The 16581-nt window shown below is 43.5% G+C and overlaps 1 protein-coding gene across 3 annotated transcripts in view; it reads left to right on the top strand.

The window, feature by feature from the left end:
• Positions 1-16581, top strand: part of CCDC187 (coiled-coil domain containing 187) — a 114972-nt gene that overhangs the window by 87429 nt on the left and 10962 nt on the right. For all 3 annotated transcript variants that reach the window (XM_088461412.1, XM_088461411.1, XM_088461413.1), the window contains exons 17-20: positions 4164-4240; positions 6986-7065; positions 8473-8660; positions 15259-15346. In XM_088461412.1, the coding sequence (XP_088317538.1) occupies positions 4164-4240; positions 6986-7065; positions 8473-8660; positions 15259-15346 (433 nt within the window). The remainder of the gene's footprint in view (positions 1-4163; positions 4241-6985; positions 7066-8472; positions 8661-15258; positions 15347-16581) is intronic.

Here is a 16581-nt window from a genome sequence, read left to right as displayed (position 1 = left end):
TGTTTTGGTGTTTAGCTGTGTTTTGTGTTTGTTTGGCTGTGTTTTTGTGTTTAGACGTGTTTTGTGTTTGTTTGGCTGTGTTTTTGTGTTTAGACGTGTTTTGTGTTTGTTTGGCTGTGTTTTGGTGTTTAGCCGTGTTTTGTGTATGTTTGGCTGTGTTTTGGTGTTTAGCCGTGTTTTGTGTTTGTTTGGCTGTGTTTTGGTGTTTAGCTGTGTTTTGTGTATGTTTGGCTGTGTTTTTGTGTTTAGCCGTGTTTTGTGTTTGTTTGGCTGTGTTTTTGTGTTTAGCCGTGTTTTGTGTTTGTTTGGCTGTGTTTTTGTGTTTAGCCGTGTTTTGTGTTTGTTTGGCTGTGTTTTTGTGTTTAGCCGTGTTTTGTGTTTGTTTGGCTGTGTTTTGGTGTTTAGCCGTGTTTTGTGTTTGTGTGGCTGTGTTTTGGTGTTTAGCCGTGTTTTGTGTTTGTTTGGCTGTGTTTTGGTGTTTAGCCGTGTTTTGTGTATGTTTGGCTGTGTTTTGGTGTTTAGCCGTGTTTTGTGTTTGTTTGGCTGTGTTTTGGTGTTTAGCTGTGTTTTGTGTTTGTTTGGCTGTGTTTTGGTGTTTAGCCGTGTTTTGTGTTTGTTTGGCTGTGTTTTGGTGTTTAGCCGTGTTTTGTGTTTGTTTGGCTGTGTTTTGGTGTTTAGCCGTGTTTTGTGTTTGTTTGGCTGTGTTTTGGTGTTTAGCCGTGTTTTGTGTTTGTTTGGCTGTGTTTTGGTGTTTAGCCGTGTTTTGTGTTTGTTTGGCTGTGTTTTGGTGTTTAGCCGTGTTTTGTGTTTGTTTGGCTGTGTTTTGGTGTTTAGCCGTGTTTTGTGTTTGTTTGGCTGTGTTTTGGTGTTTAGCCGTGTTTTGTGTTTGTTTGGCTGTGTTTTGGTGTTTAGCCGTGTTTTGTGTTTGTTTGGCTGTGTTTTGGTGTTTAGCTGTGTTTTGTGTTTGTTTGGCTGTGTTTTTGTGTTTAGCTGTGTTTTGTGTTTGGCTGTGTTTTGGTGTTTAGCCGTGTTTTGTGTTTTTTTGGCTGTGTTTTTGTGTTTAGCTGTGTTTTGTGTTTGTTTGGCTGTGTTTTGGTGTTTAGCCGTGTTTTGTGTTTGGCTGTGTTTTGGTGTTTAGCTGTGTTTTGTGTTTGTTTGGCTGTGTTTTGGTGTTTAGCCGTGTTTTGTGTTTGTTTGGCTGTGTTTTGGTGTTTAGCCGTGTTTTGTGTTTGTTTGGCTGTGTTTTGGTGTTTAGCCGTGTTGTGTGTTTGTTTGGCTGTGTTTTGGTGTTTTGCCGTGTTTTGTGTTTGTTTGGCTGTGTTTTTGTGTTTAGCCGTGTTTTGTGTTTGTTTGGCTGTGTTTTTGTGTTTAGCCGTGTTTTGTGTTTGTTTGGCTGTGTTTTGGTGTTTAGCCGTGTTTTGTGTTTGTTTGGCTGTGTTTTGGTGTTTAGCAGTGTTTTGTGTTTGTTTGGCTGTGTTTTGGTGTTTAGCTGTGTTTTGTGTTTGTTTGGCTGTGTTTTGGTGTTTAGCCGTGTTTTGTGTTTTTTTGGCTGTGTTTTGGTGTTTAGCCGTGTTTTGTGTTTTTTTGGCTGTGTTTTTGTGTTTAGCTGTGTTTTGTGTTTGTTTGGCTGTGTTTTTGTGTTTAGCTGTGTTTTGTGTTTGTTTGGCTGTGTTTTGGTGTTTAGCCGTGTTTTGTGTTTTTTTGGCTGTGTTTTGGTGTTTAGCCGTGTTTTGTGTTTTTTTGGCTGTGTTTTTGTGTTTAGCTGTGTTTTGTGTTTGTTTGGCTGTGTTTTTGTGTTTAGCTGTGTTTTGTGTTTGTTTGGCTGTGTTTTGGTGTTTAGCCGTGTTTTGTGTTTGTTTGGCTGTGTTTTGGTGTTTAGCCGTGTTTTGTGTTTTTTTGGCTGTGTTTTTGTGTTTAGCTGTGTTTTGTGTTTGTTTGGCTGTGTTTTGGTGTTTAGCCGTGTTTTGTGTTTGTTTGGCTGTGTTTTGGTGTTTAGCCGTGTTTTGTGTTTGTTTGGCTGTGTTTTGGTGTTTAGCCGTGTTTTGTGTTTGTTTGGCTGTGTTTTGGTGTTTAGCCGTGTTTTGTGTTTTTTTGGCTGTGTTTTGGTGTTTAGCCGTGTTTTGTGTTTGTTTGGCTGTGTTTTTGTGTTTAGCTGTGTTTTGTGTTTGTTTGGCTGTGTTTTGGTGTTTAGCCGTGTTTTGTGTTTTTTTGGCTGTGTTTTTGTGTTTAGCTGTGTTTTGTGTTTGTTTGGCTGTGTTTTTGTGTTTAGCTGTGTTTTGTGTTTGTTTGGCTGTGTTTTGGTGTTTAGCCGTGTTTTGTGTTTTTTTGGCTGTGTTTTTGTGTTTAGCTGTGTTTTGTGTTTGTTTGGCTGTGTTTTTGTGTTTAGCTGTGTTTTGTGTTTGTTTGGCTGTGTTTTGGTGTTTAGCCGTGTTTTGTGTTTTTTTGGCTGTGTTTTTGTGTTTAGCCGTGTTTGGCAGATAGATTTTTTGTTTTTACTCCCGTGTTTGCCATTAGTAAATTTCCGTGATTGAAAATGGGGGGAAACTCTCACGGGATACTCACTCGGCCAGAGACGATTCTTATTAAATTTACCCCTTAGTGTACACGGGCGGAGTCTCCCATTACCATAATGTAGTGAGCAGGCATTCGCCGGTCAGATGGAAAAGCGGGTGCATCAGTATCCGCTCCATACCGAGCAATATTCTAATAGGGAGAATCAGGACATTAGCTTTGTAATAATGCTCCTCAGTGGTAGCACGTTATTGTTATATGAACTCATGTTATAATTATTATCGTTATTATTATGGAGATAATATACTATATTGTTTCTTCATTTGCCTGATTTTCATATATTTTTTTTGATTTGCAATTATAAATGTATTATGATTTTCCTAGCGCTGGTCTTTTGCTAATCCCATACTATAATATATAAATATACAATGTCCTGGGGCTGCCCGGCAAGTACTAGCGGGGTACAAGCACACTTACAGTATATCTGTATTTTAATTCCATTATTTGCTTAAAGCGGTTTCCCTCGTTACATTATAGACTTTTATTTGTCCGCAATTCACATGAAGCGTAAATAGAGCAGGGTTGCGGCTCCCACCTATAGCTGGGATCGCGCAGCTGGCGGTCAGGTCTCCCCGTAACAGAAGAGATTGGACGCAGTGGCGTTAAGTGAAAGCCAGCTGGGAACGCTCTGGTATCCCGCTGGCACTGATGAATGGCGATCAGTACCAGGGGCCGTTTTATTGCATTGAGGATTTTTTTCAGTCGCACATTACACTGCTGCCATTGGGATATTTCCTGACATGTTTTATTCCTTCTTCAGTGGAACATTTAATAAAAGTGACCTAGAAATGTCCGTAGTGTTTGCTCCTATAAGGGATTTGCAATTAGAAAAAAACATCCACAATGTTCCTAAACCCCCGAGACCTTCTAGTATGAAAGCTGGTTCACCGCTCGCTAAACTGGGCCGCGTTCAGCAGAGTAATCCTGTAAGCGAAAGGACTAGAGGCGAACAATATCCGAATTAGACCAGGTAGCTTTGCAGGCCCCTCTGTGGTCTTTAGGTCCAATTAATGAATGAAAATAAAATTCTGCAAATCCCACATAAGGGTGTAAGTAATCAGATTGTGTAGGCATAAAACCTAAACAATCTAATCAGGCCTGATATAATCTTTAAAGAACAAGTTCAAAGCTGTTGGGGCTCTTAGTGATTACTCAGATGCCATTTGGATAACAGGGCAGAAATGCATTCAACCTTTTACCAGTAATTACCTGGAGAGGCTCCAGCACAGCAGCCCCTGCTTCCAAATTCACTCTAAGGACGGGATCAACAAGAGCAATGACATTACAACATGACTTAATGCTGTGTTACCAGGAATGCATTATTTGTATTATTCCTATTGGAGGGAGCCAGAGGGGAGGATTTATCAATACTCGGGGCTCTGGAGCCAGACAGTACGGCTGCCAGGTTTAACAGCTGTGTATAAATCAGACACCTGACATGGCCCATCGATTTATATGCGGTGCACACACCTCGCGTCCCCTCCGACTTCCAAATACAAAGCTGTGTTCTGATTGGCCCATGCTACACACAGTCTGAATTAGCGCAAGAACACACAGCGTTTGCAGTAATGTTCCTTAATATGTTGTTACAGGTTTGAGGCCGATTTGGAAGGTCCCACGGACTCTTGTGGTACAAGACAGAATTTACCAGTACAGGCACACGCTACACGTATGTAGATGACATGACTCTGTGGTTCTTGGCTGTGGGACTTTGAGCAAACTGTCCTGATGAGCGATTTTAAGGTCACATATAGGGGTCAATTCAAGTAGCCGCAAGGGGGGCAAGTTGCCATTGTAACGGCATGGAAACGCCACCAATGGCACCGCAACTCTCCCCCCTCACTGCCCAATCTTGCCCCTGACTCGTGGGTTTTTGTACACAGCCCCATAGGTCTAGAGGTACCGTAAGTGCTGCATATAGCCGCACTTACTCTCATCTAATTGTATCGACTCCATAGTGTATGAGGCATTTTACGCTCTGTGTGTACTTGTGTTTTCACGTGTGTATGTTGCGGCATTACTTCTGTCTACTGACCGTAATGTGTTTCTGGTTGACATATAATTGACCCCCGCCACACAATGGCGTAGACGTGTAGCTTGACACTGTTAATAGTAAAAATGAAATTTGCATCACCCGATGCCATACACAATGTCACCAGATAAAATGTCATCTTACAGTCATGAGGGTTATGTAATAAGCTCCAAGATTACAGAACCGGTATGATATCAGATTCACCAACAAATTTAAATTGGCAATCCGTTATAAGCGATAGCTGCTATAACTTAGTGGCAAACTTGCCGAAATCATGGCGATTCCGTAATCTCAGAGCCTATTACATAACCCCCATTATATGTTACTAATAAATGCCATATTTTCCATATAAAATGTAACGCAGACACCCACATCTGTACCCCTTTATAAACCGAATGGGAATTCCCTTTCCTGTATAAGGAGTATGAATGAATGACAGCAGAAAGGTGTACTGGCTGAGCCCCACAGAGGCTGCAGGTTACAATGCTCCAATCACAGGGCTAGTGACAGACCATCTCCTATCACTTGGGGGAGTGCGGTGACTGTTACTGATCACGGCGTTGGTGGAAATGACAATATCCAGCTGTCACAATTTTCTTTTTTTAAATGTAATAGAACAGGTTAGATACAGCCGTACATCATGTATCACACTCATATATACAGTTATCTAACACAATATATTATAATACCTGTAAGGCGCTGAAGCTGCAGCCGAATGAATAAACTCTGTGATATTTATCAGTTGTAAAAACAGCGCATAATCCAGTATATCTATATATAAAATAAAATTCCAGTATATCTATATATAAAATAAAAATCCAGCATATCTATATATAAAATAAAAATCCAGTATATCTATATATAAATTAAAATACAATATATCTATATATAAAATAAAAATCCAGTATATCTATATATGAAATAAAAATCCAGTATATCTATATATGAAATAAAAATCCAGTATATCTATACATGAAATAAAAATCCAGTATCTATATATAAAATAATCCAGTATATCTATACATGAAATAAAAATCCAGTATATCTATATATAAATTAAAAATCCAGTATATCTATATATGAAATAATAATCCAGTATATCTATATATGAAATAATAATCCAGTATATCTATATATGAAATAAAAATCCAGTATCTATATATAAAATAATCCAGTATATCTATATATAAAATAAAAATCCAGTATGTATGTATGTATGTATATGTGTGTGTGTGTATGTATATATATATATATATATATATATATAATAAAAGTGTTGTATCCAGCGCAATCGCTCCGTCCTTAGCAGCCGGTGGATCTGCCCCAAATGTAACACGGGTAATGTATGTGATATACTTTATTATATACTGGTGAGTGCATTAGATGCTACATTTATTTATTATATACACGTATCAGGCCCCATAAACATAGGTGTGTGCCCATTATATAAAGCACAGTTGTGAAATTGTGTAACATGAATACGGTGCACAGTATACAGTCACCATTGTGCCGTCTGTCATTACTCCTTAAAGCATCCATCAAATTGATTGCAACTGTTAGTATAAATGAAGAGGCTGAAGGTGGTTGAGGCCGCGGCCCCGTTACACGGTCCCGGGAACAGTACAGGGGGCTGATAGTGGCTCCTGAGTCACATCATTGGGTTTGTGTGAGCGCATGTGTGTGTGATGCCTGATCTGCAGGTATATAATATATATAATTACATTAGTGGTGGTGACAGAATATTCCTGCTCCAAACGAGTCCAATCACTCCAGGAAATCCGTAATTACATATTTTAATTATTTTATTAGTATTTAACATTATAGCTGCGTACACACACAACAGTTTTATGAACGATTTTAAAGTGTAATGAACGATTTTTTGAACTACAAACGATTTTTGTAACTTCCCTTAATGAAAAACGTTCAGTTTTTCAGTCAGAATGAACTACAAATGGGAACGTGAATGAACGATAATCGTTCATCGTTATAACTCATAAACTGAACGTTTTTTTGAACGATAACGAAGTCGTTATAGTTAAATCGTTCAAAAAATCGTTACGTGTGTATGCACCTTTTAGATGTTACCATATGAACCGGACTCCTGGATGTTCAGTCATTTCTACTAGCTGATTAACATGACCGTAAATAAATGATCACTGAGCTTCTTACCAGAAAATGTATTCTGTGCTCGGGAAGGTTGAATTAATATTCATGAGTAAGCAGCCAATCACTCACAAGTTCACGGTAAATTGCTAGACTATAATATGCCATGAATTTTGCTTCAGCCCACAAAATGGCTGCCTGCCCGCTGCGAAGACTGCAGGCGCGCTTTATATAAGATGTGTTTTCATGTTTGTGATTGGATTGTTTTCTGCTGACTAGTGACTGCTACAGCGATGGGAAGTGGAACCGCAGCGCGCACGTGGGATCTCACTGAGCCCGCCACAGACTCCACTAGCCAGGTGCTGTATGTTGGTTTATTGCCATAGATTCACTGACAAAGCTGCACTAAAATATTGGCAACCAATCGGCAATGAGCGTGTAACTGAATTCTCCGGGAATATCTTAGATGTTCTGTACCACTTATTCCTAACCGCTGTACTGGGAGACTGCATCTGTTTTAATGATTGGTTAATGTAAGAATGCATTATATGGGCCTCATTTTGGGGGCGTTTCAATAAGCAGCAATGGCACTGATATACCGTTCCCCCCCACCCCATAGAAGTGTGCCAGAAGATTTCCATTGTTCAGCTGCTGTTTATAGGTGGAAATGTGCACAGCCAAATATCACCTTAATGAGTAAATTTGGATGAAATGTCACCCTACCAGACAACCAATCACTGGAGTCCGGGGGTTCCTCATGCCGTGACTCCGCATCGGATGGGAGCCATGGCTGTGTGATGCTGCTAGGAGAGGGGCTGCTTGCACACGAATTAGAAGCTGCAATCATGGAGATGGCGACTTTCTATTGGTGGAGCTGGTGGCTTGCCATTGATGGAGCTGGTGGCTTGCCATTGATGGAGCTGGTGGCTTGCCATTGATGGAGCTGGTGGCTTGCCATTGATGGAGCTGGTGGCTTGCCATTGGTGGAGCGGTCGGCTTGCCATTGGATGATCTGGCGGCTTGCCATTGGATGATCTGGCGGCTTGCCATTGGATGATCTGGCGGCTTGCCATTGGATGATCTGGCGGCTTGCCATTGATGGAGCTGGTGGCTTGCCATTGGTGGAGCGGTCGGCTTTTCATTGGATGAGCTGTCGGCTTTTCATTGGTGGAGCTGGCGGCTTGCCATTGGATAATCTGGCGGCTTGCCATTGGTGGAGCTGGTGGCTTTTCATTAGTGGAGCTGGTGGCTTTTCATTGATGAAGCTGGCGGCTTGCCATTGGATGACCTGGCGGCTTGCCATTGGTGGAGCTGGCGGCTTGCCATTGGTGGAGCTGGCGGCTTGCCATTGGATGACCTGGCGGCTTGCCATTGGTGGAGCTGGCGGCTTGCCTTTGGTGGAGCTGGCGGCTTGCCTTTGGTGGAGCTGGCGGCTTGCCTTTGGTGGAGCTGGCGGATTTTCATTGGATGAGCTGGCGGCTTGCCATTGGTGTAGCTGGCGGCTTGTCATTGGCTTGCCCAACCCCCCCCAACCCCCTCCCCCCTGCTGCAGACATTTGACAATAGCGCGGCTTTGTGTGTATGTGAGATATATTGGCCTATTCCCCATGATCTATATGTATAGTGTACATACCCCTTATTATATTTTTTGTGTCATTATGTAGCTGCGCCCCTTTGTGGGAACGGGACTGGTACTATTACTGCATCTCGGCCTTTCCGCAGCCTGAACAGCTCGCTCACTGGATTCCTCTTATTCTCGTTTGCAGTGGAGCGAAGTCAGCGAGCTCTACGGTTCCCCGAACATGTTCAGCCGCCTTACCCTGGAAATGGTGCAGCAGTACCTCCGGGAGGAAGAGCTACGGGCCAGACACCAGGCCGCCTTGCTCAGGCTCCGGGAAGAGGCCCTGAAGGAGAAGACCAAAGCCGAATTAGCTCTACTCCAGCACCAGAGGGCGTAAGAGAACGGTTCCTGTGTGGCAGATGTAGGGTCACTCCATAGATGGAGAGATTTGTTCTAGTCCGGGTTCTAGGTCACCCATATCTTAGGTTCTAACCGATGCGGTCTAATGTTTTTCCATAACCGGATACAGACTCTCGTTGTGTCTGTTTCCTGCGTTCCGTGCTATAATGGCAAGTGGTTGCTCTCCAGGACTGCGCTCTCCACTTCACGTAGTTGTCTGAGTGGCCATTTCCTCCCATGTTCTTTGTCTGGTACAATGACGGCTCCTGTCATATTGAAATAGAAAAAAATTTCTTTCCAATAACTTGCATCACATTACTCCATAAATAACACCAGCTTTGTTCTGTTTCGTAACAACAAATCGGCGACATCACTCAGTGTCTATCGGCGATTGCGCCCTCCTGAGGTCGGTAGTTTTTATGTGCTGCACTTCAAACCTAGCGATATCTGTAGCGACCTGTAGTATGCTAATGTGATCATACTACAATGATGTCTGATCGTTCCGTCATTCATTACCTCATTCCAGTGTGTACGGGCAGTGCCCGCTGAAGGGCATTCATTGCGATGTCTGAAAGAATGCCCATCGCTCCAGTGTGTACCCAGCTTATGTGGGTAATGTATCTGTCTCCCATATACAGACTCAGGAGCACACAGATATACAGGTGTCACATTACTCAGCACAGTCTCCCATATACAGACTCAGGAGCACACAGATATACAGGTGTCACATATCACATTACACAGCGCAGTCTCCTATATACAGACTCAGGAGCACACAGATATACAGGTGTCACATATCACATTACTCAGCGCAGTCTCCTATATACAGACTCAGGAGCACACAGATATACAGGTGTCACATATCACATTACTCAGCACAGTCTCCTATATACAGACTCAGGAGCACACAGATATACAGCTGTCACATATCACATTACTCAGCACAGTCTCCCATATACAGACTCAGGAGCACACAGATATACAGGTGTCACATATCACATTACTCAGCGCAGTTTCCCATATACAGACTCAGGAGCACACAGATATACAGGTGTCACATATCACATTACTCAGCGCAGTCTCCATATACAGACTCAGGAGCACACAGATATACAGGTGTCACATATCACATTACTCAGCGCAGTCTCCATATACAGACTCAGGAGCACACACATACAGGGGTCACATATCACATTACTCAGCGCAGTCTCCATATACAGACTCGGGAGCACACAGATATACAGGTGTCACACATCACATTACTCAGCGTAGTCTCCATATACAGACTCGGGAGCACACAGATATACAGGTGTCACATATCACATTACACAGCGCAGTCTCCCATATACAGACTCAGGAACACACAGATATACAGGTGTCACATATCACATTACTCAGCGCAGTCTCCCATATACAGACTCAGGAGCACACAGGTATACAGGTGTCACATGTCACATTACTCAGCACAGTCTCCCATATACAGACTCAGGAGCACACAGATATACAGCTGTCACATATCACATTACTCAGCGCAGTCTCCATATACAGACTCAGGAGCACACAGATATACAGGTGTCACCTATCACATTACTCAGCACAGTCTCCTATATACAGACTCAGGAGCAGACAGATATACAGGTGTCACCTATCACATTACTCAGCACAGTCTCCTATATACAGACTCAGGAGCACACAGACATATACAGGTGTCACATTACTCAGCGCAGTCTCCTATATACAGACTCAGGAGCACACAGATATACAGGTGTCACATATCACATTACTCAGCGCAGTCTCCTATATACAGACTCAGGAGCACACAGATATACAGGTGTCACATATCACATTACTCAGCGCAGTCTCCTATATACAGACTCAGGTGCACACAGATATACAGGTGTCACATATCACATTACTCAGCACAGTCTCCTATATACAGACTCAGGAGCACACAGATATACAGGTGTCACATATCACATTACTCAGCGCAGTCTCCTATATACAGACTCAGGAGCACACAGATATACAGGTGTCACATATCACATTACTCAGCGCAGTCTCCATATACAGACTCAGGAGCACACAGATATACAGGTGTCACATATCACATTACTCAGCGCAGTCTCCTATATACAGACTCAGGAGCACACAGATATACAGGTGTCACATATCACATTACTCAGCACAGTCTCCTATATACAGACTCAGGAGCACACATATATACAGGTGTCACATATCACATTACTCAGCACAGTCTCCTATATACAGACTCAGGAGCACACAGATATACAGGTGTCACATATCACATTACTCAGCGCAGTCTCCATATACAGACTCAGGAGCACACAGATATACAGGTGTCACATATCACATTACTCAGCGCAGTCCCCTATATACAGACTCAGGAGCACACAGATATACAGGTGTCACATATCACATTACTCAGCACAGTCTCCTATATACAGACTCAGGAGCACACAGATATACAGGTGTCACATATCACATTACACAGCGCAGTCTCCCATATACAGACTCAGGAGGACACAGATACACAGGTGTCACATGTCACATTACTCAGCGCAGTCTCCTATATACAGACTCAGGAGCACACATATATACAGGTGTCACATATCACATTACTCAGCGCAGTCTCCATATACAGACTCAGGAGCACACAGATATACAGGTGTCACATATCACATTACTCAGCGCAGTCTCCATATACAGACTCAGGAGCACACAGGTATACAGGTGTCACATGTCACATTACTCAGCACAGTCTCCCATATACAGACTCAGGAGGACACAGATACACAGGTGTCACATGTCACATTACTCAGCGCAGTCTCCTATATACAGACTCAGGAGCACACATATATACAGGTGTCACATATCACATTACTCAGCGCAGTCTCCATATACAGACTCAGGAGCACAAAGATATACAGGTGTCACATATCACATTACTCAGCGCAGTCTCCATATACAGACTCAGGAGCACACAGATATACAGGTGTCACCTATCACATTACTCAGCACAGTCTCCTATATACAGACTCAGGAGCAGACAGATATACAGGTGTCACCTATCACATTACTCAGCGCAGTCTCCTATATACAGACTCAGGAGCACACAGATATACAGGTGTCACATATCACATTACTCAGCGCAGTCTCCTATATACAGACTCAGGAGCACACAGATATACAGGTGTCACATATCACATTACTCAGCGCAGTCTCCTATATACAGACTCAGGAGCACACAGATATACAGGTGTCACATGTCACATTACTCAGCACAGTCTCCTATATACAGACTCAGGAGCACACAGATATACAGGTGATATGTGACACATTACTCAGCACAGTCTCCCATATACAGACTCAGGAGCACACAGATATACAGGTGTCACATATCACATTACTCAGCACAGTCTCCTATATACAGACTCAGGAGCACACAGATATACAGGTGTCACATATCACATTACTCAGCGCAGTCTCCTATATACAGACTCAGGAGCACACAGATATACAGGTGTCACATATCACATTACTCAGCACAGTCTCCATATACAGACTCAGGAGCACACAGATATACAGGTGTCACATATCACATTACTCAGCGCAGTCTCCTATATACAGACTCAGGAGCACACAGATATACAGGTGTCACATATCACATTACTCAGCGCAGTCTCCATATACAGACTCAGGAGCACACAGATATACAGGTGTCACATATCACATTACTCAGCGCAGTCTCCATATACAGACTCAGGAGCACACAGATATACAGGTGTCACATATCACATTACTCAGCGCAGTCTCCTATATACAGACTCAGGAGCACACAGATATACAGGTGTCACATATCACATTACTCAGCGCAGTCTCCTATATACAGACTCAGGAGCACACATATATACAGGTGTCACATATCATATTACTCAGCACAGTCTTCATATACAGACTCAGGAGCACACATATATACAGGTGTCACATATCATATTACTCAGCACAGTCTCCCATATACAGACTCAGGAGCACACAGATATACAGGTGTCACATATCACATTACTCAGCACAGTCTCCTATATACAGACTCAGGAGCACACAGATATACAGGTGTCACATATCACATTACTCAGCGCAGTCTCCTATATACAGACTCAGGAGCACACAGATATACAGGTGTCACATATCACATTACTCAGCGCAGTCTCTTATATACAGACTCAGGAGCACACAGATATACAGGTGTCACATATCACATTACTCAGCGCAGTCTCCTATATACAGACTCAGGTGCACACAGATATACAGGTGTCACATATCACATTACTCAGCGCAGTCTCCTATATACAGACTCAGGAGCACACAGATATACAGGTGTCACATATCACATTACTCAGCGCAGTCTCTTATATACAGACTCAGGAGCACACAGATATACAGGTGTCACATATCACATTACTCAGCGCAGTCTCCTATATACAGACTCAGGTGCACACAGATATACAGGTGTCACATATCACATTACTCAGCACAGTCTTCATATACAGACTCAGGAGCACACATATATACAGGTGTCACATATCATATTACTCAGCACAGTCTCCCATATACAGACTCAGGAGCACACAGATATACAGGTGTCACATATCACATTACTCAGCACAGTCTCCTATATACAGACTCAGGAGCACACAGATATACATGTGTCACATATCACATTACTCAGCGCAGTCTCCTATATACAGACTCAGGTGCACACAGATATACAGGTGTCACATATCACATTACTCAGCACAGTCTTCATATACAGACTCAGGAGCACACATATATACAGGTGTCACATATCACATTACTCAGCACAGTCTTCATATACAGACTCAGGAGCACACATATATACAGGTGTCACATATCATATTACTCAGCACAGTCTCCCATATACAGACTCAGGAGCACACAGATATACAGGTGTCACATATCACATTACTCAGCACAGTCTCCTATATACAGACTCAGGAGCACACAGATATACAGGTGTCACATATCACATTACTCAGCACAGTCTCCTATATACAGACTCAGGAGCACACAGATATACAGGTGTCACATATCACATTACTCAGCACAGTCTCCCATATACAGACTCAGGAGCACACAGATATACAGGTGTCACATATCACATTACTCAGCGCAGTCTCCCATATACAGACTCAGGAGCACACAGATATACAGGTGTCACATATCACATTACTCAGCGCAGTCTCCCATATACAGACTCAGGAGCACACAGATATACAGGTGTCACATATCACATTACTCAGCGCAGTCTCCATATACAGACTCAGGAGCACACAGATATACAGGTGTCACATATCACATTACTCAGCGCAGTCTCCATATACAGACTCAGGAGCACACAGATATACAGGTGTCACATATCACATTACTCAGCGCAGTCTCCATATACAGACTCAGGAGCACACAGATATACAGGTGTCACATATCACATTACTCAGCACAGTCTCCTATATACAGACTCAGGAGCACACAGATATACAGGTGTCACATATCACATTACTCAGCGCAGTCCCCCATATACAGACTCAGGAGCACACAGATATACAGGTGTCACATATCACATTACTCAGCACAGTCTCCTATATACAGACTCAGGAGCACACAGATATACAGGTGTCACATATCACATTAGTCAGCGCAGTCTCCCATATACAGACTCAGGAGCACACAGATATACAGGTGTCACATATCACATTACTCAGCGCAGTCTCCTATATACAGACTCAGGAGCACACAGATATACAGGTGTCACATATCACATTACTCAGCGCAGTCTCCTATATACAGACTCAGGAGCACACAGATATACAGGTGTCACATATCACATTACACAGCGCAGTCTCCTATATACAGACTCAGGAGTACACAGATATACAGGTGTCACATATCACATTACTCAGCACAGTCTCCTATATACAGACTCAGGAGCACACAGATATACAGGTGTCACATATCACATTACTCAGCGCAGTCTCCTATATACAGACTCAGGAGTACACAGATATACAGGTGTCACATATCACATTACTCAGCGCAGTCTCCTATATACAGACTCAGGAGTACACAGATATACAGGTGTCACATATCACATTACTCAGCGCAGTCTCCTATATACAGACTCAGGAGCACACAGATATACAGGTGTCACATATCACATTACTCAGCGCAGTCTGCTGGTACGTCCTAGTCGGAAACAAAAGACGCCCGACGCTAGCAGAGTAGCACAGGACCTGGCAGTCACGCTGTGTGGCGTATAGAGGCTTATTGTATGAGGACACATCTGTATAAGGATATTAGAAGACAATGACTAGCTCTGTATTTATATTATGGCTCCTAGAATGTGTTTGTACGGAATCCCAAGCTGACGTCACTGATCGCCTACAGTGTGTCTAGTGGTTATTAAAGTCACTATTTGTTACTTGTGTGTTATAATCGCTTACTTACACAATGGGGGAATGAAATAGTTGCAGAACGCTGTTTCCTCGGTTGCTTTCAGCTACTGCGAGATGAGAGCGGAGAACGGGAAGCTGGAAGACCTCCTGAGACAGGAGCAGGAAATCCAGAAGAGCCTGAAGCAGGAGCAGGTACCCGGGAATGGCGGCCTCCCTGTAACGCTTGTGTTGCGCAGATTCTGATAGTTTCTAGTGTTCTTTAGAAGATGAAAGCAGACTGGGCATTGCGGCCTTTATCCTTTTTGCTGCCACAAATGTCCCCATTCTCCTGTCTCCGTCCCCCAGAAGCCCAAATCAGAATAGAATGGAACTGTGGTATCTCTACATCCCACATGGATGTAAGCTCTGCAACCAACAATACAGTAACGTCCGGCGTCCTTCAGATGGTGCAGTAAGAGCCCATTGTTTCCCGTTAAGTATAGTAACTCTCAATCCAGCTTATTAATAAGCCGCTACAATAATCACACAGGGTGATACAGAGCCTGACATACAGCAGCTGTGCTTGGCGTCACTACAATGAGCGCATGTATACAGCGTCATATATAATAGTGCTCATCCTAGTACCCTGCACCTGTCACACCCCGCGCAGTTCCTCTTTCCTGTCTGGGGTATCGTTCTCTGCTCTGGTGCTGCTAGCACACTCTGGTCTGTATCTCAGCAGTTTGTTGCATCAGTTGAGTGTGCTAGAAGCACCAGAGCAGAGAGCGAAAGCCAATCCGGACACATCGACCCTAACAAGCGTAGAGGCAGCATTGAGGAGGGCAAAGGTCACACAGAGAGAGAGCAACGTGTACCGGAATATAAGTCTGCTAGGGGGGATATGATTTGCACCCAGAGCAGTGCAGGCGTACGACACATATGCTACATACGCAGAGGTGGGTACATTGCGAAACGCGTGCAGCTCGGCATAGGTCCTGACATAAGGTATTTTTCTGTGCACGTGTCTTTTAAGTAATGTACAGAAGTTTTACCTACAACGCTGCATCTTCCCCATAATGACGTAACCATCACCAATGGCTGCAGCAAAGTAGAGTTTGTCCTTGTAAATGGCTGGCAGTAGAGCCACATGCCCCAGAGACCGGAAAGCCCTGCGCTCGTTGGGCCCAATTCAGAGCCGCTCACAAGCGGTCCAATGGTTGCGCCGCGTCCAGCGTGCATGAGCCCCGCTGAGCGGCTGAATTTCAGTAGCAACAGGGCTTGCAACAAGACGGGGCGGCTGTCGATGTTGATTGACGGCTCGCCCCGTTTTGTGGGCAGGTAGGGGGGGTGGCCAGACAAACGCAGGCGTTCACTTAGGAACGCCTGGCGTTTGTAGGAGGGCTGACGTATCACTAGTGATGTTAGTAGTGGACTTCCTGCTCTATTAA

Source organism: Taudactylus pleione, unplaced genomic scaffold (assembly GCF_031769625.1).
Source record: "Taudactylus pleione unplaced genomic scaffold, aTauple2 ptg001045l, whole genome shotgun sequence".
NCBI classification, from domain to species: Eukaryota; Metazoa; Chordata; class Amphibia; order Anura; family Myobatrachidae; genus Taudactylus; species Taudactylus pleione.
Note: the sequence above shows the minus strand (reverse complement) of the source record. Positions and strands in the feature narration are given on the sequence as shown.